General features: G+C 45.8%; 1 protein-coding gene across 1 annotated transcript in view; it reads left to right on the top strand.

Annotated features, from left to right (window-relative positions):
* The first annotated feature begins 4,012 nt into the window (after positions 1 to 4,012).
* The window catches only part of EMILIN2 (elastin microfibril interfacer 2), a 111,354-nt gene continuing 91,176 nt past the window's right edge, over positions 4,013 to 24,190 (top strand). The window contains exons 1-2 of the mRNA XM_068237224.1: positions 4,013 to 4,541; positions 9,474 to 9,596. Of these exons, the coding sequence (XP_068093325.1) occupies positions 4,399 to 4,541; positions 9,474 to 9,596 (266 nt within the window). The 5' untranslated portion in view covers positions 4,013 to 4,398. The remainder of the gene's footprint in view (positions 4,542 to 9,473; positions 9,597 to 24,190) is intronic.

The following is a 24,190-nucleotide window of genomic DNA, read 5'->3' as shown; positions in this document are numbered from 1 at the left end:
AGCAATGATTTAGGCAGAGGGAGAGCAGCTGATCAGTGAGAACGTAATTTGTTGACGTCGTTGCCCGGCAACCAGACTACGGCGTGTATGCAGAATCCTCTTTATCTCCTGAAAGCGAGTGATCTCTTTGTCGCTGCAAGATTTATGGGTTTGTGTTTTCTTATTAACTTTTAGCTGCCTGGAGAACTCAACACAAACCAATAAATCTTGCAGCGACAAAGAGATCACTCGCTAGAGGATTCTGCATAGACACCCTACGTTCTCACTGATCAGCTGCTCTCTCTCTGCCTGATTCATTGCTCCGGGGTCCTCTCTCTCCCTCCGTGAAACTAAAATAAATAACTGCGCAGAGCTCCGGGAGATAACAGCCGTTATTCTAATTGTAAGAGCCATTCCTGACAGCAACGGACTACAGAACTGTCAACTAGGTACGCAGCAGTTATGTTTGTGATATTATAGTACAAAAAAAAAAAACCCCTAACAAATGGATTAGCCTCCCTGGCCGTCATCCGTCACTGATTACATTAGGTGTTACTTTGATGAAACTATTCATTTTTTAAAAACACTTTTCGCACTATTTGAAGAGGATTTTTAATAGTTTATAAATAAACCACTTTTTATTTTTTTCCTATTTCGCGGAAGAACCCCTTTAACCCATGTGACACAGAAGGAGTTCCTGTAGATCCTGATGATCATTTTATTCTCAAATTTGGTAAAAACTATTGAAACAGAAAAGCACAGTTTGCCTTCCCCCTGCTGGGCTGCAGAAATGGGATTGCCTTTCCCCTAGTCATGCAAGCATGGAAGAGGTTCTAGAAGTCCCACATAGCCTGCAGGCCATTTCTCTACAGCAGCAGGAGGTAGTCACAGCACATCATATATTAATTAATTAGATACTTCCTTGCAGCTTGCAGGAAGGTAACAAAAAATACATCCCCAACTTTAGAGACTGGAAAGAAAAACAATCTAAAAAGCATACAGTAACTAATTAGTAGATGAACGCCACACCCTCCCAATGCCTCCACAGAGAAACTGACACATTTCAATGCATTTATAGAGGTCTGTGAAGATCACCATCATCTAGAAAAGAGGGAGAGCAGAAAAACACTACATGTAAACGTAAACAGTGTAATAATTAACAGGCTGGACAATAGGTTTATTGACTTTTAGTAGTTAATTAACACATTTATACATGCAAATCTATATACAAATCGTGAGAGGAGTTATTGAGGAACTAAATGGGATAAGGGGATAAAGACCTTTCCCGCCATACAGTTTGGGGCCATAAAACAAGACACAGTAATGCTACGATCACAGTGGTGTGTTGCAGGGCAAAGTAGCAGCCGCATTATAACGCGGAACATAACATTGCAATGCCTCACCTATGCGACGTTCATAGTGTGGCCTGTGTGGTGTAGTTTAACAGCGTGCGGCATCCCAATGCACTGCATGCAGTATATTACTGCACAACATGCGCATTGACAGTGGAAAGTGTAACGATTGGTGTCAACAAGCACAGATTCTGATTATTGGTGATCTGCAGTATCACCAATAATGCAGATACTATACCTGATTATATGGTGATCTGCAGAATCACCAATAATGCAAGTATAGCGCGATACAGCACAATCGTAAGCAAGAGGGTGCTTGACACAATCGAGTATCTCTATAGAGCACAGAGATACCACCTCCAGGCAAGCTGGAACAGCAGACAACAATAATATACAGTGTAAATACAAGTCTGTGGAAAAATCCACCACACAGTAATTCCTCAGAGGTGTGGTTACCTCTGAATGGGAACCCTGTGTGTGAGATCCTCCTAAGGACTGAGTGGAGGAGTGGAGGACCTCTAGCAGCAAGGGTTTGCTAGTGGCGGTCGTCTCAAAGAGGCAAGCCTCTGATAGAACCCTACAGTGGGAGACATTTCACTGAAGGGAGAAAAGTCAGACAAAATGAGGTTCGGCAACAGATCAGGCGGCAGCAGTACAGAAATGTGAGACAAGAGAATAGTCGGAAACCAAGCCAATAGTCGGTAACAGTACGGGCTGGCGAAGTACAGAATCAGGAAACAGAAGAGTAGTCAAGACAGGCACAGAATCATATACGATAAATCAAGACAGTATAATATGTGTATATATTGGCGATAAACCAATATATAACACAATCTCAATACAAGGCAGACTAGGTCTGAGTGCTGACACAGGGTATCGCAAACACAGACGAAGTGTGACTGAAAAGCACTTCCTTATATACTGCCTGGGAGAGAAGTCTCCACCCCAGGCAGCAACCAATCAGAGCAGGCTAAAATGTCAGCTGACCTCCAGGTCAGCTGACACGCTTTCTAAGAGTATAAAGGCGTGTCTGTCGTGCGCGCACACCCCCTAGAGGCAAGATGGCAGAGCCCTGGTGAGCAGTAGTGATGGGTCGTTCGCGAACGAGCCAGCTCTAAGAGCCGGCTCTTTGAAGTGAATCAGAGGAGCCGATGCTCACTCTGAGAAGAGCCGATGCCTCAGCCGCCCCTTTTAGCTCTGCTTTGCTCCGTAATAAAGGGCGCTGAGGCATTCTGGGAGATGTAGTCCTCCTCTTGCAGCTTGTAGGAGTGTTTGGGGCGGAGCAGAGCAGTAGCAGGAGGGATTGCCCGAGTCAGAGAAGCATTCTGGAGTTGGCATGGAGGCGGGGGCGGGGCTTTTAATCCGATTCTGAGTGGTGTCTAGTGATATTTAATTAAGAGCCGATTCAGAGCCGTAAGAGCCGGCTCTTTAATGGGAGCCGATTCAGAAGAGCCGATTCTCTGAGAAGAGCCGGAATTCCCATCACTAGTGAGCAGCATGCAGGTGAGTTTGGAGCAGAGTGCTCGAACGGGTTTGCGCAGCGGATGCGGACGAATTTCGGCATCCCGTGTTGGAAGGCCTGCTTGCCGGACTGGATGCGACCATATTTCCGCAATCCATCCAGCGTTGCGCATTTTTCGTTACAGAAAGCCTGTGAGAGCACCCAAACGTGATGCTGCAGGACATGATGCTGCAAGACGTCTGAACTGGCTCGGTTCACATGGAAAGCTCCCAGCATCTCGTTTCATCGCAGTCAAACGCTTCTCTGCTGCCGCCCAGAAAATAGTTAGCCGTCACATTCTGTTTAGAGCCCTATGGGAATAGAATGTAGCCGCGAACACCGCCAACTCCAAAAGCTGCATGCAGTGTCCAGGAAAACTTGATCAACCGCGGTGCTTGAGCAATCGACGGTAAAAAAACACGAGAGGAATGTTCCCATTCATCTCAATCACGACATGGTGGATCCCTATTGATAAACGCAGGCCTGGATTTACATCACAGGAGCCTATAGGCACAGATGTCCTGGCACCCTAAACTTCACCCTCCAGGAACCCACGAACCCTCACTGACTACCTCACCCGTCATAGGTAGTTACAGGTGTCCCTTAGCATTAGGTAGTCAGAGGTACCCTGAGTTTAAACTTTCATCAGGACTCAGCATAGGAAAGGGGGGAGGCGTAGGGAAGGGGAGTGAGCCGCCCCTCCATCATCAGGCTCCTGTAGGCACGTGCCTACAGTGCCTTATGGTAAATCCGACCTTGGGTAAACGTCAGTAGTCATTCGGCTGAACTGGCCCTAATGCTCTGCAACCACAATTAATAAATGTATCAACAAACGTTGCATATGCAATTACATTCTATTATTAGCTACATGGCGGTTTTTCCTCTGATTGATATTTTGCAGCACAACTCAGAGACACAAATCATCGGATCGCCTTGTCTGCAGGCGTGCTGCCATTGTATATTTTCCAGCTCTCCATAATCAATTACTTTGTGTGCTTTGGCTGCAAGGCGAAGAATTAAAAGCTCATCATGAGCCAAGCCAGTACTTAATAAAAGCATCATTTAGTAAACTAACACAAGCTTCCACTACCACAGCCCCAGACAAAACTTCCCAAAGAAGGGAGGCTGGAAGCAACACATGTAGCCATACTTCCAGCACAGCCCTACATGGAAAGGACCTCAGGCTCTCCTTCATGTTATCACTGCTCAGTCAGGGAGCCCAGCCACACGCTGCACTGAGGAAACACCGAGGGGTTTGAGTAGAAGCAGCTAATTTAGGAGGTGTGACGTCATGGGGACCTCAGTGGGAGGAGGAGGTGTGGAAAGGAAGGATGAAGTAGTACGAGGCTCTAAGAAGAAAGAAAGGATCTCTACTTAGAGGGAGGCTCGCATTTCTATTCAGAGTCCCATCGGTACTGAGGAATCTGGCTGGGACTGCTGTTCTCCTCCTCTATATGGCAAGCTGATGCAGGAACACTGATCCTTCACACTGTGTACTTCTAGCTGAACTCCTTAGGACTCTTCTTCTTGCGCAAGTTTACTCCTCAGACTTCCCGCAGTTGTGAGATGGTCGCAGAATTGATGCGGCGGGCAGGGAAGGCTGCTGCTGGACCCACCTTGTGGACTTTGCTCTTCATCACCGTCAGTGGAGGTCTGCTGGCACAAGCCTCCCCGCAGCTCACCTACCACCGCCCTGCGCAGAGGGGCAAGTAAGTAGCGCTGCTTCCCCACTATCATAGAGGTAAAGACTAACCAGCAAGCTCATGGTGACCCAGAACTCATTGGAGTGTGTAAGGGACTACAATGGTCCTAAAAGCCCCCTTACTAAGATGTTAAGAAAAACTATCATAGGACATACATATTGTTACAGGCTACAGCCACATGTGCAGCTTTGGAGGGAGAATAGAAGGCCACCAGGTGACCCAAGGAATTTCCAGTATCATAAATCAAGGCTTTTCTGTTAGCTTTTTCTATTAGTTTTTCTGTTAGTTGGGCACAATTAGTTCTGTGTCACTGAATGTGAATGTGGAGCTCGCTTATATATACTGTAGTATCAATATTTGCCTAGCACAGAATAGTGTGGCCATGATGACCAACTGCTGTACCTCCCCCCAAAAAACCCAATCCATGATATATGTACGTGTGAGAATGTGTGTGTATATATATATATATATATATATATATATATATATATATATATATATGGGCAGCACGGTGGCGTAGTGGTTAGCTCTCGCCTTGCAGCGCTGGGTCCCTGGTTCGAATCCCAGCCAGGGCACTATCTGCAAAGAGTTTCTATGTTCTCTCCGTGTCTGCGTGGGTTTTCTCCGGGCACTCCGGTTTCCTCCCACATTCCAAAAACATACGGATAAGTTAATTGGCTCCCCCTAAAATTGGCCCTAGACTACAGTACATATATACTACACAATATAGACATATGGCAATGGTAGGGATTAGATTGTGAGCTCCTTTGAGGGACATTTAGTGACAAGATATATATATATACACTGTACAGCGCTGCGTAATATGTCGGCGCTATATAAATACTAAATAATAATAATAATAATATATATGCCCAGCCTGAAATGCCTTAGCATGTGGCTGGCTTTGCTCCTTAGCACACTTCATATTGGTGAATATGGTACGTTTATCAAACATTTTAACATTTTTAGTAGTAGAAACATTCTCCTGTTCAGGGATCTTCTTATTGTAAGATTAAAAGCTGCCTTTGATTATACAATGTGTATCTCTACATAACTGAGGGCACTGCTGTCAGGGTAACTGGCTGGGCAGTAGAAGTGGCATCCAGGTAACATCTAGCAACTTTGAGAAGAACTGTCTGTTATAGTTACAATAGGAGGAATCTGAGGTAGCAGCATCTGCTAACATTTACAGAATGATGGAAGCATTTATATTAATGTTATTGTTGCTGAACAAAGACCAACTCAGAGTCCAACTTATGCCTGCACTGATTACCTAAGTTAGATCTCTAACTTGAGTTTTAGCTTTGGGTAGAGAAGGCTAGGAGGACCTCTGTCAGGTTTTTATGGCTTTCTGGATTCTGGCTGAGGATGTTCTCCTGATTCCTATGCTATGTGAGTGAAATTACTGCAGTGGGGTCACAGAGAGGAATAAAAACACGTGCAGAGGCAAATGAATTAACATGATTTTATAGCTGCTGGTGCACCATTGGGTAGAGTCCTCAACTTCCCATCTTAGTGAATGAACAAGATTCTCACAATGGGAGAACAAGACTTTTCACAATGGGAACCGGGCAAAAAGTGATTCTGAGGCTGAACCATCTCTCCCATATGCAAAATGAAATACCTTGATTGGTTTTACTTATTTTTACAACAATTAAGGAGAGACCACACTAGTGTCCGTGTAAAGCGTCAGCGGGTTTCTGTAGACAATTTTTCAGATTCTGTGTGTGTTTTCACGTGTTTTTCACATTTTCACATTGGCAACCATAGACTGCCGCCACCTGCTAGCAGTCTATGGGAATCGTACGGGTGTTGTGATTTTATGTGGCGGGGAATCATTTTTTTAAACATGGGGGTATTGCAGGCAAAAAAATGTCAGACTTAGGTCCAGTGCACACCAAAACCGCTAGCATATCGTCAAAACGCTAGCGGTTTTTGGAGCTGATTTTAGAGCCATTGTAGACATGTTTAGAGACGTTTTCAAAACAAGCCTAGCGTTTTTGTGTAGCAGATTAATAGTATTGTTACAGTAAAAGCTGCTACTGAACAGCTTCTGTAACAAAAACGCTTGGAAAACCGCTCTGATCTAGCATTTTCCAGAGCGGTTTGCGTTTTTCATATACTTTACATTGAGGCAGAAATGTTTCTGCAAACCGAAAACGTGCAGCAGGTGGCATGTTTGCGGTTTGCTAAAAACCTCAAACCGCTGGTGTGTACCATCCCATTGAAATACATTAGCCAAGCGTTTTCACAGGGGGATGCGGTTGGCGGATCGCAGCTAAAACCGCTGTGTGTGCACTGGGCCTTGCAAATGAACCTGCATGTTGCCATTGAAAAGCATTACATGCGATTTTGGATTATGTGAAATGGCTCAGCCTAATCATAAGACACACATACTGTATTTCTGCAACTGCTCCTCAGTAACCTGTAGACAGGCATCACTTCTAATTGCAGACATTTTTCTGCAAAAACACATCAGAGCTGACTGCCCATGTACATCAATGGTTTCGCTCACATCTAATATGATTTCTGTCTGGGGAATAAAACACTTGCAGGCGTCTGGTTTTTTTTCCACAGATAGGTCTGCCTTCTGCCAAAAGTATTGATCGTTGGTTGCAAACACACATGCGAAAATGTAAATGAATGCAAATTTCTTTGCGTTGGAAAATGCATGTGAAAATGCAACTGTGAACCTAGTTCAAGTGTGAGTCCTGCCTTAGGTCGCATGCACAGTGGGACCTTAAGGTCGTACGTTATAAAGTCTTATAACGCAGCTTACCGCACTGCAATGCTAAACCTATGGGCCGTTCATAGTGCGATGTTAAAGTCGCGTTAAAAATGTTGCGTTGTGGTAATACTGCTTGCAGTGCGTCACCTCTTAACACCAACACGTTGCGACTTTAACATCGCAATAAACCGCCACGTCTCACTGTGAATACAGCTTTAAGGGGCCCATACACTTATCGATTTTTCCGCCGATAAACAGCCAATTTGATCACCGTGAACGAATTGGCTGTGAAATCGTTGCGCAAACGCTGAATGAACGATCGATTTCCGTCTGAAATCGATCGTTCCCGTCGATTCCCGTCGTTCCTGTTAGTGCGGAAGATTTCGCTCGATCGCCGGCGGGTCGGGAGTGCGCCGATAGTGGCGTTCCAATGCCCGGTGACCGACGCAATACAGCGGCAATACATTACCTGTTCCGTCGGCGCAAGTCCCCTGGTCACCGCTGCTCCGTCACTTCTTCCTGTCTCGGCAGGAAGTTTCAACAGTAGAGCGCCCTCCACTGTTTAAACTTCCCCCGGCAGGAAGTAAGTTAAACTGGAGGAGCCCAGACCGGAGAAGAGACAGTGGAGACCAAGGGACTCGCGCCGGCCGGAGCAGGTAATGTATAGCTGGCTGGGGGGCGGCAGCGGCAGCTCCACAGATGGTGAATCGATTTCATGCTGAAATCGATTCACAATCTGTTTGCAGTAAAGGCAGCCATACGATCCCTCTCTGATCAGATTCGATCAGAGAGAGATCTATCTGTTGGTCGATCTGATGGCAAATCGACCAGTGTATGGCCACCAGTAGTGATTTTAATAAAATGTTCATTTGTAGAAATGGCCAATAAGATAATTGTATGCAGCTTGGGTTTGGGCCAATGGAGAGCAGTTTCTGTCGACTTTGATTCAGTAGACAGCTGCATATAATTGTCATGAAATTTGCATGCAAGTTGGAATTACTGACACCTCATTGGCCATCTCTAACCCTTATTTACTGTTAGTTGCTATACCAGAAAGACAGAACCTGTGCTGTAATGTAACTACAAAACTTTGCTTGTGTGCTGGAAAGTACAGACAGTCCCTTACTGACAAACTATTTGAGTTACAACGTCTCAGAGAAACTATTTGTCTGCATTTAAAAATTGATACATCAAGATAATACTTTTTTTGTTTTGTTTTAATACTCTAATTCCCTATAAACTTAACAAGCCTCGCCCACTGCTTTTTACAGTGCCTTGGCACCGTAGCAAGGGCTTATGGGAGCTCAGTCTGGGCAGTAGGAGGAGGAGGTTACTAGCCATTGATTTCAGAGGCAGAGGGGAGGAGGGAGGAGGAGAGGGGACTGAATTTACCCACAGGCAAGCTGATAGCATCTTCAGCAATCAGACTGTGACAGTGTGACAAACAGAACATGGCTGCTCTCATTGTATCACAGGAATAAATAATCATAAACTTTTGAAGCGGTTTGCAGCTAGATATGCTGTGTAAACTATTTAAAGTTTAGATAAGATATATAGACAAGTTACTTGTTATAGTTAGTTTTTCATCTCGGATCCGGTTTAAAAAAAAAATAGTGGCAGCCTAAAGGTTAAAATGCTTAAAAACACATGGAAAGCCACAAAAAAAAAAGTTTATACTATGTCCAAAACCAGAAAATAACATTTAACACAGGACTCAGCTTACAAACAAATTCAAATTACAATCTCCTGGGACGGAACCTGTTTGTAAGTAGGGGGGGCGCTTGTACAGAAGAATAACGCTACATTCACAGTGGGTGTTGTGTTCCCTGTAAAAGCAGCAATGGAACAGAAAAGTTGAACTGCACATTATCCGCGTGTTGCATTGCATATAGTGAAGCATACAGTCAATGGAAAGTATGCTTCAATGTAACTATTAACACGCGCATGTGTCGTAACACACTGCATGCAGTGCATTGGTGTGCCCCACACCATTAGATCGCATCGGATCCCCAGTGAGCATTGTATAGGTTTTACATTGCAGTGTGATGTTCCGCATTACAGTGCGCCCATTACGTCCCACCGCAATGCCATAGCCTATGGGATCATATAAACCCACCACTGAGCATTGCTGAATAGTTCTGCCAGTTGCCCGATACAGGGATTTCACCAGATGATGTAGATTGTTTTCTCATTGTGTTTTTCTCCCTTAGGAACTGGTGTGCATACATCGTGAGCAAGAATGTCAGCTGCACAGTCATGGAAGGGACAGAGAGCTATATGCAGCCTCAGTACAAATGTGCCTGGAATCAGCTCCACTGTCAGCCTACAATGACGTAAGTCAATAGCCGCTCTCTGACAACTGCTTATAATTAGAATAGTGTTGGTTGTAGTAAAGTTTATAAATACCAAAGATGCCATACAAATGGGAATAATTAGGATTGTGTTGGCTTTAGTGTGTTTACAAATACAAGAGATGGCAGAAGTCAATCTGAACTTTCTGGTCACATACCGGTACTTGTCAATTAGAAATATCACAGCATAGCTATGGATAGATAAAGCTGCTCAGCATGTAGTAAAGTCATAGTAATCACAATGTCTGGGGAGGTATTCAGCGTTTTTTGTATCCATTAGTGGTCCTGAACTATCGTTTCTGATTGTTCATACCAATGATTGGAAACGACTGATCATTCGGCAAATTGTATCGTTAGTGGCCACCATTATAGTCAAGTCCTTTGTCCTGAGTTGCTGTGGTCATTGATCTACCACCCATTGGCTCTTAGTTCCCCATGTGTACATAGCATCCCTCCCCTTCATGTGCTTCAGAAGAGGGAATCAGAAAAAAATCTAGGACCTTATGTGCAATTTTGTTAAAAATATTTAGATTAGCCTCCCATGTGTTATGCAATTGATCATACACTTTCATTAATTAGCAATCCACAACGTTTAGTGCACTACATGCATTTACGTTTTGCAGTATATACATTGAATGTTTCTGGCAAGCTGCTTCCTGTAGCTTCTCTTCCTTCTGAGTGTACACTGTAATTTTACTGGACGCTAAGGTCGCCAGACTCCCACCTATCTCTTCATCACCTACACATGAAGCAATCATAGAGAAACCAGGGAGGAGGGAGCAGCCAGCCTCTCCCTGTGAGCACACATTATTTGACCTCCCCACCTCCTCACTCTGGTGAGAGATTAACTCTTCGTAGCCAGCACTGCACAGCCCAATCTAATAATCAGCACGGCGGCGTAGTGGGTAGTGCTCTCGCCTTGCAGCGCTGGGTCCTTGGTTTGAATCCCAGCCAGGTCAACATCTGCAAGGAGTTTGTATGTTCTCCCCGTGTCTGCGTGGGTTTCCTCTGGGTACTCCGATTTCCTCCCACACCCCAAAAACATACAGATAAGTTAATTGGCTTCCCACTAAATTGGCCCTAGACTACGATACATACACTACATGGTCCATTACATAGACATATAACTATGGTAGGGATTAGATTGTGAGCTCCTCTGAGTAACAGTTAGGTGACAAGACTATATACTCTGTACAGTTCTGCGTATGATGTTGGCGCTATATAAATACTAAATAAAAATAATAATAATAATAATAATAAAATAAGAATTGTCTGAGATGCAACAAAAAGAGGAGCTGTTCATTAGATGGGGAACAGTCTCTGCTGCCGGCTACATGCTTGATGGAGGAATTTCTGAGTCACGTAACAGACCTTTCCAAAGGAAATTTTTCAGGAATACTGAATCAAATATGACACCTGCTTGAGTAATAAGATAATCCCGTATTCACCTTTATTAACAAATTAAAAATCAAGGAAGTTGAACTGAGGCCTGAAACATTGTGATTTTTAAAGGTAAAGGTTTAACCTTGTTATTGTTTATGCAGAGACTTTGCAATATGCTGAGCTCTTGTTATCTTTGACTTTTTAGTTCTGCCTTTGTTTTATAGAAACAGCTCATTTTTATGCAGGTGGTTACAAATGAGCAGAAATTTCACTTAGGCTGTGTTTCCACTCTACGTATTCTGATCTGCCAATCACAAGGACGTTGGCACATTGATCGCAGTACGCCATTCCCACTACTGCAATCCGATCACATGTGCTTAAAAGAAAAATTCCTGCCTGCTGGATTTTAAATGGGATTGCCTTTCAGCTCCATTCAATGGAACTTTGAAGTCTCACCAAAACTTAAGAGCAAGTTCACGGAAAAACGATAGTGTTCTTCCAGTATGCTTTGCATTTTATAGTGGAAACAGCCCTAAAAATAAAGCAGCAGTGAGTTACTTCTGTAAATCAGCGTATTACACTGATGGTGAACAGAGCTGTGGGACAGCCCCTGGTTTAAAATCAAATCCCCCTAACCCTCTTTTTCTGCTTTGCGGTCCTTCTTTGTGGTTCGATGTACAGATTCACGTTAGTAAATCAATAATCTGCTCAATGGAGTGTTGTTCCACTCTCTAATTACTGCATTTCTCATTTACAGATTTTAATACAGTATATGGGAAAATAGGTGATGTGAAAAATAATAAAAATAACCTTTTGCTTGTGAATTTGTTATGGGATACATGACTGAAGTCGTGGCAGAGGCATAACTGGTTATGGCTGATTGTGTGGTAGAGGCATGGATGGAGATTTAGGGGCATGGGTGGGTATGGCTGATGGAGTGCCATGGGCTGTCACCGGAAATGTGGGAGTGTGGCTGGGTAAGCTTGAGGATGTGGCAGGGACTGTCATTAGGTGGGTGGGTGCGTGTGGCAGGGTATGGGTGAGGGTGTGGCAGGGACTGTCACTAGAGATGTGAGTATGTGGCTGGGTTTGGGTGATGGTGTGGCAGAGGCTATTACTAGAGATGTGGAGGCATTTCTTGGTGAGGGCGTGGCAGGTGCTGTCACTGAAGATGTGGGGTGTTGCTGGGTAAGAGTGAGGGTGTGGCAGGTGCTGTCACTGAAGATGTGGGGTGTTGCTGGGTAAGGGTGAGGGTGTGGCAGGTGCTGTCACTGAAGATGTGGGGTATTGCTGGGTAAGGGTGAGGGTGTGGCAGGTGCTGTCACTGAAGATGTGGGGTGTTTCTGGGTAAGGGTGAGGGTGTGGCAGGTGCTGTCACTGAAGATGTGGGGTGTTGCTGGGTAAGGGTGAGGGTGTGGCAGGTGCTGTCACTGAAGATGTGGGGTGTTGCTGGGTAAGGGTGAGGATGTGGCAGGTGCTTTCACTGAAGATGTGGGGTGTTGCTGGGTAAGGGTGTGGCAGGTGCTGTCACTGAAGATGTGGGGTGTTGCTGGGTAAGGGTGATGGTGTGGCAGAGGCTATCACTGGAGATGTGGAGGCATTGCTGGGTGAGGGTGTGGCAGGTGCTGTCACTGAAGATGTGGGGTGTTGCTGGATAAGGGTGATGGTGTGGCAGAGGCTATCACTGGAGATGTGGAGGCATTGCTAGGTGAGGGTGTGGCAGGTGCTGTCACTGAAGATGTGAGGTGCTGCTGGGTAAGGGTGAGGGTGTGGCAGAGGCTATCACTGGAGATGTCTAGGCATTGCTGGGTGAGGCAGGGTGTGGCAGGTGCTGTCACTGAAGATGTGGGGGTGTGGCTGGCTATGGGTGAGGGTGTGGCAGGTGCTGTTGCTGAAGATATGGGGGTGTGGCTGGTAATGGGTGAGGGTGTGGCAGGTGCTACTGCTGAAGATGTGGGGGTGTGGCTGGTAATGGGTGAGGGTGTTGCGACTTGTGAGAACTGTCACTGAAGATTTGAGGGTGTGGCTGGGTATAGGCAGTATCTGTCACTGGAGATGTGGAGGAATTGCTGAGAGATGGTGTGGCAGGGGCGGTCACTAGAGGTGTGGCTTGTGGCAGGGGCCGTCACTGAAGATTTGGGAGTGTGGCTGAGTAAGAGTGAGAGTGCTTCCCTTCCATATAAGGTTTTGCCCTCATTAGTGGAAAATGTCAAAACGATTGCCTTTTTTCCTGTATCTACAAATAGGATAAATAATAATCTTCACAAATGTACAGTGATGTGAGCATCAAAGTTTTTTAGGCTAGCATGAAAACCATTGCTACTCACAGGCTACTTGCATTGAAAGCTGTAAATGTGCTATTTCTACTATCACAAACATTTCTATGAAATGTGCTATTCCTGAGTCCGGAGAGCCACTTTAAATATCCTGCCTTCAGAAAAAGTACATACAGAAATGTTAATGATGCAAAATGCATAAAATATGCAGTGCAGAGCATGAAAGCCACTCTGTGAAATGCTGATGGGAGACACATGTTCTCAGCATCAAAGTGTAAATGGGCCTTTTCAGTGTTCACATGGGAAGAACATGTTCTGGGTAATATGACTTTAATTTACATGGAAACACAATATGGTCCCTATCCGCATAAGCCAATAAGCCGGCAGATGAGATGTGACTCAAAATCTGATCAGATGAGACTGGAAAGTGGACTGAAAGACATTCACACTCAGCAATAAACAGCCACCAATCAGATTCAGTTTCAATCAGTGTAGCACAGTTATATAACTACAAAAGCTGCTTCCTATTGGTTCCAGCTGATCTGGACTTGCTGTTTGCGCTGAGGTAATCCCACATTTACGCTGGTGGCTGAACACCTATTCACACTGCAACCACTGGCAGGACAAATGCTTCATTTTAATTGTAAACAAGTGTGTATTTTGTTACTTTTACCCCATCACACGTTTTCAATGTCTTCAGTCCTATGAGAAACTTTCATTCAAATGGTCCTGCAATAATAGCATGGCAGAGGATTCTGCACTCTTGTTATTTCATGTACTAGAGACCATAGTGACCACAGCCAGAGCCATCTGTAAACAATAAGGCCAGATCATGATATCTTACATTTGTAAGTAGCTTAAAGGGCCCATTCACTCTTGAAAGCGGCAAAACGGTAGCGTTTTGCGCGGGTGATTTTACTGCGACTAGCGCAGTAAAATCACTGTACACTCTTGCGATTCCCGATGATCCTGACCAGCGCTTTTATAAGCACAGTATCACAATTGCTCCAGAATAGCGAGAAAATGCTACAGGCAACACGATTTGCGATTGCTGTTTATTGTGAAACTCCCGCAATCGGGCAATCGCGCCAGTGAGATCACTGCCAGAGGCGTCCGAGCCATTAGGCAGCTATAAATTTTCGCCTAAGGCGACAGGAAGAGGCAAGGGCGCTTCTGCACTGAGTAGTGAGAGAAGAAATGCCTCTCAGCTGACTCAGGTGTCAGTTTACACAGCAGCAGCAGCAGCAGGGCTGACTGGACTTCAGCTCAAAGATTCAAAGAACCACAGTAATGAATGAGTCAGTGAGAGAAGGCACTCATCCTAGTCAGGGATCCGAGGAGTACAGCATCATCAGCTCCTGAGTCCGACTCCTGAGAATTCAGTCCCTCTCTCTCTGCTACTGGTAACTGCGTGGATGTAGAGACTGTGTAGCAGCCAGGCATTGACTTCCCCCCAGGCCGCCTTTCATTCAATGATTTAGGGTTGGTCCTGTGTCTGCTGTATTCAGGTTTGTTGATGTAAGGCAATGTAAAATACTAGGCTAGCTGATAAAAGAGCAATTAGAGGGCAGGCTAGCTGGTAAATATACATGGCATGATGTAGAACTCGTCTGGAGGGTCAGTGGGAAAAAATCTGTCTGGTCTCTCCCCATTGTTATAATGACTGCATGTGCAGATAAGGTCTTAAACAGGTTGAAAAGTTTTGACAGTCCCTAGACTCCAGGAGGGCTGCTTGCTGACTTGTGTAAGAGACTGGCAGAGACAGCAGTCCTATTACCAGCAACTAGTCTCTGTGTAATGTGGGACTGCAATACAGATAAACTGCTCCATCTCAGGCTATTCTCAGTCTCACTCCACTCCTCCTATCTCTGTATGTGTATAGTGTATGTCTACTGTGTGCTGTGTATAGTGTGCTCTCTCTCTGTGTGTGTGTGTGTGTGTGTGTGTGTGTGTGTGTGTGTGTGTGTGTGTGTGTGTGTGTGTGTGTATAGTGTGTGTACTGTGCTGTGCATGTCTAGAGTGTGTGTGTGTGTGTGTGTGTGTACTGTGTATAGTGTGTATGTTGTGTGCAGTGTGTGTACTGTGTGTGTGTGTGTGTACACTGTGTGTGTGTGTGTATAGTGTGTGTGTGTGTGTACTGTGTGTGGTGTGTGTGAGTGCATGCCGCAATAAGTATATTTTATGGTGAAACGCTCTGCTGCATAACAACTATTTTCTGGTGAACCCATGCCGCAATAAGTACATTTTCTGGTGAAACGCTGCTGCATTATGATTTTCGGGGGTCTTGGGGGTGGGGTTCACCACAGGAGTGGTGTTCACCATGAGGGGTGCGGGGTATGGGACTGGGGGCAATCACTGGGGGGGGGGGGGGGGTGCCACAGGATTTCTCGCCTGGAGTGACAAAATGGCTAGAGACGCCCTGATCACTGCCATATGGTTACACAAAGTGCTTTGCACTTCGTCAGTTAGCGCGAATCACCTGCTAATCGCTCTCGTGTGAATGGGCACTGTAGTGACATATAGTGCAATGCAGTAAATTATTCAGGATACCTACTTTTATGGCCTCTTTCATAGTGCGAGGTTAAAGTCCCACGTTAGAAAAAGTTCCAGCGCAGACTAACGCACATCAATGCAAAGTCTGTGCGACATTCACAGTGCACACGTTGCTTTGTGTGTAACGTGTAGCAATATTTAGACAGTGCTGCATGCTGTGCGTTATAGGTGGTTTTAGCTGCGTTAGACTGTTTACACATGCTCAGTAATGTTGTTTTATTGTTTTTTGTGTGCAGGAGAGAAGGAGGGGAGAGTCTGCTATTTTGCCTAGCCACATGGCTAATTACCACTTAACATCTCAGTCGTTTTCAGCTTATGCATCCGAGCAATGTTCACCTCCCATTCATTAGCCTATAACTTTATCACTACTTATCACAATGAACTGATCTATATCTTGTTTTTTCCGCCACCAATTTGGCTTTCTTTGGGGGGTACATTTTGCTAAGAGCCACTTTACTGTAAATGCATTTTAACAGGAAGAATAAGAAAAAAAATGAAAAAATTCATTATTTGTCAGTTTTCGGCCATTATAGTTTTAAAATAATACATGCCTCCATAATTAAAACCCACGTATTGTTATTGCCCATTTGTCACGGTTATTTCACCATTTAAATTATGTCCCTATCACAATGTATCGCGACAATATTTTATTTGGAAATAAAAGAGCTTTTTTCCGTTTTGCATACATCACTATTTACAAGCTTATAAAAAAAAATAGAGAGAAATATATCATCTTTACATAGATATTTAAAAAGTTTACACCCTTAGGTAAATATTTGTGTTTTTTTTTTTTTAATAGTAATGTTTTTTGTTTTTTTTTATTAAACATTTTATGTGGGCATTTTTTGGGAGGGTGGGATATAAAAGTGTTTTATTTGGGGAAATATTGGTGTATTGTAATGTTTTTGGGTATTTACTTGTAGTTTAACTTTTTGGCCACAAGATGGCAATCTCGATTTTTTTTACATGACGTCACTCTAAGCGTACAATGTACGCTTAGAGGGACACAGCTTCAGAAAGAGCGGAGCTTCCGAGAGAAGCTGTCGCTTTTTCAGCGGGGGAGAGGAATCAATGATCAGGCTCCATAGCCTGATACATTGATTCCGTGGCTACCGACTCCGCGGCCGGGAGTGCGCGTGCACGTGCGCGATCGGCCGTGGGAGCGCGCGGGAGCGCGCCTGTCCTCCTTGACGTTTTTATACGTCAAGGAGGACAAAGTGGTTAATGTTCACTGCACTGCAATCCTGGTTCTCTTCCTGCTAGCAATGATACATATGAATCATTTCTCTGCCTGTTAGCAATTCTTTGCCTGCTAGCAATGATTCATATGAATCATTCTCTGCCTGCTAGCAATGATTCATATGAATCATTCTCTACCTGCTAGCAATGATTCATATGAATCATTCTCTGCCTGCTAGCAATGATTCATATGAATCATTCTCTGCCTGCTAGCAATGATTCATATGAATCATTCTCTGCCTGCTAGCAATGATTCATATGAATCATTCTCTGCCTGCTAGCAATTATTCATATGAATCATTCTTGGTTTCTGCCTGCTAGCAATGATTCATATGAATCATTGCCGGTTCTATCGAACGAAAACGATGCACCAAGAGCCGCATAACGCGGCTCTATGTAGCGTCCACCTTTAGCACCACCATGCGTTGCGTTAGGGAAACGTTATGCGACCTTAACGTCCCCTGCAACGCAACGTCCCACTGTGTAAGAGCCCTTACAGTAATTATTATTATTTATTGATATTTAGTATTTATATAGCACCGAAATCTTCCACAGCGCTGTACAGAGTATATAGTCTTGTCACATAACTGTCCCTCAGAGAGGCTCACAATCTAATCCCCACCATAGTCATATGTCTATGTATGTGTTGTGGATGTATCGTAATCTAGCGCCAATTTAGGGGGAAGCCATATAACTTATCTGTATGTTTTTGGGATATGGGAGGAAACCGGAGTTCCCAGAGGAAACCCATTCAGACAGGGGGAGAACATACAAACTATTCTGGTTTCAGCATAAGAGACACTTCCTATATCTACCGTATACATTGGTATGTAACCCCATCCTCCCATTCATGTTTAGCCTAGACTGCATAGTTATGTGGAATTTTCCTCCATGAGCATTCTGGGAGACCAGGTGGTACTTCTGCTAGCTTCAGAATTCTCTAAAACAAACATTCCACAGAGCTGCACCTGACAGGCCTAAAGATGTCGCCCCTCGTAATAGATTTTAGAATGTTAGGCTGAGGAAAGCTTTATAATGGGTCCCACATCTGCAGCAAGAATACATCCAGTGGAGTCGGGTTGTTAGAGCACCTTATCTGCATGCTTGGTTTATGCCAGTGACTAGAGATGGACACTGAGATGCACATAATTATGCATGCCATGGAATTGGGCCAATTAAAAATAGCAGAAAGTACCTTTTATTGACCCAATTCCAAGCGTCATACAATTTGCAAGACAACCGTAATTATTTGCATGTCATTGACCATCTCTGCCAGAGTCTCAGAGGCTAGGGATTAGCAAAACAGTCACTCAGGGATGGTGCACACCGAGCGGGTTTTTTGGCGTTTTTGCAGCCGCTTGCGGCTGCGGATCCGCTTGGTCAATGTATCTCAATGGGGTGGGTCACACCAGAGCGGGAGGCGTTTTGCTGAAACGCATACTCCCGGGGTGAGGCATTCTGATTCTGATTCTTATTTTTTGGATTGCGGAGGCGTTTCTGCCTCCAATGTAAAGTGTAGGAAAAACGCAAATCGCTCTGAAAAACGGCAGTTCAGAGCGGTTTTGCAGGTGTTTTTGTTACAGAGGCTGTTCAGTAACAGATTTACTGTAACAATATATGAAATCTACTACACCAAAAACGCTTCCCAAAACCGCAAAATGCTAGCTGAAACGCTACAGAAAAAGAAGAAAAAGCGTTTCAAAATCTGCTAGCATTTTGCGGATCTGCTAGCGGGTTTTGGTGTGCCCCAGGACTTAAATAGCATTTTTTTAAATGGATAAAAATAGCACCCTTTGTGTCATATGCAATTAACTTATTTGCCTGCGTTTTCTCCTAGGTGATATTTTCACACTGGTAAAATGAGCGCCGCCATAGATACCTATGTTAATAGCCGCTTTGCGCCTGCTATTAGTAGCTGCAGCACCTGGTATTTGTATTAGGTGTTAATTGCAGCTATTAACATAGGAACCCATGGCAGCGCTGATAGTAATTGGGTATAGGCATCGGAGGGGGGGATCTTGGGGTTAGACATCAGGAGGGGAGGGGGCGCTTATGGTTAGGCACAGCTGAGCGGTCTTGGGGGTCTTAGGGTTAGGCATTAGTGATGAGAGAAAATGCCAATATTTTATTTGCATTAATTTTCATGAAAATAATGTAAAATTCGACTTTGAAGTGAAAATATCTTCAATGATATTTTGTAATACTTTTATGATTCTTTTTGCACATTTTTTTTGCCATTTTTCGCTTTAAAGGGTGTGATTTTTCACATGTTTTTGCTTTAAAAGTTGTACCGTAATTTGCTATTAAGTCATGAATGACAATTTGCAGTTTTGGTGGAAATTCACATTGTGAAACTATAATGTATTTTTGTGAATATATTTTCGAAATCCAAAATAGCATTTTCAATGTGAAAATTACTTTGGCATGGACCAATATTCCACTAGTGGACTTCTCTGGCGCTCACCCAAATTACCACAGTGCTCTTTTCAAATGTACGACTCCAAAAAAAAGCAGATCCCCCCTTTCCTGATAGGAAATTGTTAGTACTGTAGCTGCTTAATGCTTTGCAGTCATGTAGTTGGGTTCTAAGTAGTGTTGGGCGAACAGTGTTCGCCACTGTTCGGGTTCTGCAGAACATCACCCTGTTCGGGTGATGTTCGAGTTCGGCCGAACACCTGACGGTGCTCGGCCAAACCGTTCGGCCACATGGCCGAACTAAGAGCGCATGGCCGAACGTTCCCCGAACGTTCGGCTAGCGCTGTGATTGGCCGAACGGGTCACGTGGTTCGGACCCGAACGCGCTCTGATTGGCCGAACGGTCACGTGGTTCGGGTAAATAAATACCCGAACCACGTCATATCTCCGCCATTTGTCTGTGGGTTTAGCTTTGGGTAGGCAGGCAGGGTAGTTCGCGCTCCAGCCACGCTAGCCAGGGTCCCCCCCAGTCATTGTGTGTCGCAGCTGGGAACAGTAGTACACCGCTCGCTCAGCCACACTATATATAGCATTGTTTACTGCCACTGTGTACCTCGCTCAGCCACACTATATAGCATTCTGTGTACTGTTCTGTGTCTGCTGGGAACAGTAGTACACCGCTCGTTCAGCCACACTATATAGCATTCTGTGTACTGTTCTGTGTCTGCTGGGAACAGTAGTACACCGCTCGTTCAGCCACACTATATAGCATTCTGTGTACTGTTCTGTGTCTGCTGGGAACAGTAGTACACCGCTCGTTCAGCCACACTATATAGCATTCTGTGTACTGTTCTGTGTCTGCTGGGAACAGTAGTACACCGCTCGTTCAGCCACACTATATAGCATTCTGTGTACTGTTCTGTGTCTGCTGGGAATAGTGGTACACCGCTCGTTCAGCCACACTATATAGCATTCTGTGTACTGTTCTGTGTCTGCTGGGAACAGTAGTACACCGCTCGTTCAGCCACACTATATAGCATTCTGTGTACTGTTCTGTGTCTGCTGGGAACAGTAGTACACCGCTCGTTCAGCCACACTATATAGCATTCTGTGTACTGTTCTGTGTCTGCTGGGAATAGTGGTACACCGCTCGTTCAGCCACACTATATAGCATTCTGTGTACTGTTCTGTGTCTGCTGGGAACAGTAGTACACCGCTCGTTCAGCCACACTATATAGCATTCTGTGTACTGTTCTGTGTCTGCTGGGAACAGTAGTACACCGCTCATTCAGCCACACTATATAGCATTCTGTGTACTGTTCTGTGTCTGCTGGGAACAGTAGTACACCGCTCGTTCAGCCACACTATATAGCATTCTGTGTACTGTTCTGTGTCTGCTGGGAATAGTGGTACACCGCTCGTTCAGCCACACTATATAGCATTCTGTGTACTGTTCTGTGTCTGCTGGGAACAGTAGTACACCGCTCGTTCAGCCACACTATATAGCATTCTGTGTACTGTTCTGTGTCTGCTGGGAACAGTAGTACACCGCTCGTTCAGCCACACTATATAGCATTCTGTGTACTGTTCTGTGTCTGCTGGGAACAGTAGTACACCGCTCGTTCAGCCACACTATATAGCATTCTGTGTACTGTTCTGTGTCTGCTGGGAATAGTGGTACACCGCTCGTTCAGCCACACTATATAGCATTCTGTGTACTGTTCTGTGTCTGCTGGGAACAGTAGTACACCGCTCGTTCAGCCACACTATATAGCATTCTGTGTACTGTTCTGTGTCTGCTGGGAACAGTAGTACACCGCTCATTCAGCCACACTATATAGCATTCTGTGTACTGTTCTGTGTCTGCTGGGAATAGTGGTACACCGCTCACCCGCCACTGTATAGCATTGTGCTCTGTGTCGCTGCTGGGAATAGTGGTACACCGCTCACCCGTCACTGTATAGCATTGTGCTCTGTGTCGCTGCTGGGAATAGTGGTACTGTATAGCATTTCTGTACTGCCACTGTACTGCTGCCAGTCAGCGTGTACTGTAAGGATAAGTGAAATGAGGAAGAAATCCGGTGAAAGAGGGAGGGGCAAGGGAAGAGGTGTTTCCCCTGACGGTTCACGTACAGGCCACAGGGGAGCACCCAAGAAAACCCACTCAATACCGCCCATGTTGTCCAGGATAACAACCCTCACAAATCCAAAAGAACAGGACCAGATAATTACTTGGATGACCTCTCAAGCGTCCAGCAGTGGGTTAAGCAGCACCAGCACATCACGCACGAGGTCCGAGTCCTCAGCCAGTTACAAGGAGCCAGTGGGCACAAAGCTGACACAACCGGCAGCGACACCACGCACACAACTGCCAGATAACCAGTCCGATGAATTACCTCAGGACACAATGGGGTATTCGCAGGAGCTATTCCCAGCCCAACAAACTTCCACCTTTCAAAGGTCAATGGAGGAACAGCCAGAAATGTTGTGCCTGGATTCACAACCGTTAACTGTGGGAAATGCACCGCGCACTGAAATACAAGGCGAGTCCGAAGAGGACTCGGAAACCCAAATCCCAGAGCAATTTGGGCAGGAGGGGTTGCAATTGCAGGAGGTCAGCCGACTAGATCTGGAAGACGACGTTGGAGTGTGCTGCGCAGAGGTTGTTGTGGGGAGCTCTACTCCACGGCGGCGGCCCACAATGACATATGACGAGTTTGAGGAGATGGAAGAGGAGGGTATGGACAATGTGGACAGAGACCCAGATTTTGTTTGTGAACGAGAACATCGCCGTCGTAGCAGCAGCACAGATGAGTCTGTTGAAGAACCCACTGCTGCACGAGCTCGCCTTGTGCCACAAGGTAGGCGGCGCGCAATTTCAGGCACCACAAGCGTGGAAGTTCAAGTGAGAGGCAAAAGAGGAGCAAACAGAAATCGCCAGCAAGGAGGCAGGTGCTCCAAAGTCTGGGCTTTCTTTGAAGACTGCACTGAGGATGTTACCATGGCGATTTGCAAGGTGTGCAAGACCCGCCTGAGCAGGGGGAAAAGTATTAACAACCTTTCCACCACCAGCATGAGCCGTCACATGCTATCCAAACATCCCACTCTTTGGGCAAACGCGTCAGGACAGGGTACCAGAAACAACACTGCCTCCCTTGGGTTCACCAGACCCGCCTCAGCAGCAGCAGTAGCCCAGCCATTGCGTGGTTCACAACATTCACAAACATCAGACGACGCTGACACTGTCACTTTCCGGAGTAGTGCTCTTGAGGTCTCCCAGTGTTCTTCAAACACAACAACCAACAGCCCTTCCGTGTGCAGCGCTACGGTTCAGTTGTCTGTGTCGGAGATGTTTGAGCGCAAGAGGAAATTGCCAGCAAATGACCCCCGGGCCGTGGCAGTAACAGCCAGCATAGCCAAGCTTCTGGCCTGCGAAATGCTGCCATATCGATTGGTGGAGACAAACAGCTTCAAGGGCATGATGTCAGTGGCCATCCCACGTTACGTGGTTCCCAGCCGCTACCACTTTGCACGCTCTGCAGTGCCTGAGTTGCATGAGCACGTGGTCAGCAAAATAACCCGAAGCTTGAAGAATGCCGTTGCCTGCAAGGTTCACCTCACCACTGACACCTGGACGAGTGCGTTCGGCCAGGGTCGATACATCTCCCTTACCGCGCACTGGATGAACCTTGTGGAGCCTGGCAGCGATTCCTCACCTGCTACGGCACGGGTGTTGCCCACGCCACAAACAGCTGCACCGCCGTCCCTCACACTGGATAACAGCAGCACCTACCTCTCTGACTCCTTCTCCTCCAACGCATCTCAAAGCTGTACCTTATCCGGAAACGCTAACCCAGCAGCAGTAGGATCGTGGAAGCAGTGCAGCACAGCTGTTGGCATGCGTCAGCAAGCGTTGCTGAAGCTAATCTGCCTTGGGGATAAGCAGCACACAGGGGAGGAAATTTGGAAGGGAATAAAGGAACAGACGGATTTGTGGCTGGCACCGCTGGACCTGAAACCGGGCATGGTTGTGTGTGATAATGGGAGTAATCTCATTCGCGCTTTAAGGTTGGCTAAGCTGACACACATCCCTTGCCTGGCGCACGTGATGAACCTAGTAGTTCAGCGGTTCCTGAGGACATACCCAGGCGTGGCCGATCTTCTGTTGAAGGTGCGTCGAGTGGCCAAACATTGTAGAACTTCCAGTACTGCTTCGGGGGCACTCGCCAAGATGCAGGAGCGCTTCAATCTCCCCCACCATCGCTTGCTGTGTGATGTTCCTACGCGCTGGAATTCTACGCTGCACATGCTAGCCCGCTTTTGCGAGCAGAAGAGTGCAGTGGTCCAGTACATGACGGCGCAGTACCGAGGCGCATCCGGCCAGCTGCCAAGCTTCTGTGGAACCGATTGGGCCAACATGTTGGACCTCTGCCAAGTCCTCCAAAATTTTGAGCAATCCACGTTGCTTGTGAGCAGTGACAACTCTTCAGTCAGCATTACCATACCACTGCTGTGTTTACTGAAGAGGTCGATGTTAAAAATCAAGGAAACAGCTGTCATGATGCAACTGGGGGAATCTGAAGGAGAAAACGATCAGCGTGATGGTACCAACATCAGGCCATCCGCCTCAGGGAACGCTGGCCCCAGCAGCTATGACGAAGAAGAGGAGGAGGAACAGCTGGAGTTGGAGCAGGAGTTTCATGCCACCAC

Source organism: Hyperolius riggenbachi, chromosome 5 (assembly GCF_040937935.1).
Source record: "Hyperolius riggenbachi isolate aHypRig1 chromosome 5, aHypRig1.pri, whole genome shotgun sequence".
In the NCBI taxonomy this organism is placed as follows: domain Eukaryota; kingdom Metazoa; phylum Chordata; class Amphibia; order Anura; family Hyperoliidae; genus Hyperolius; species Hyperolius riggenbachi.
This window is presented reverse-complemented; position numbering and strand designations above follow the sequence as displayed.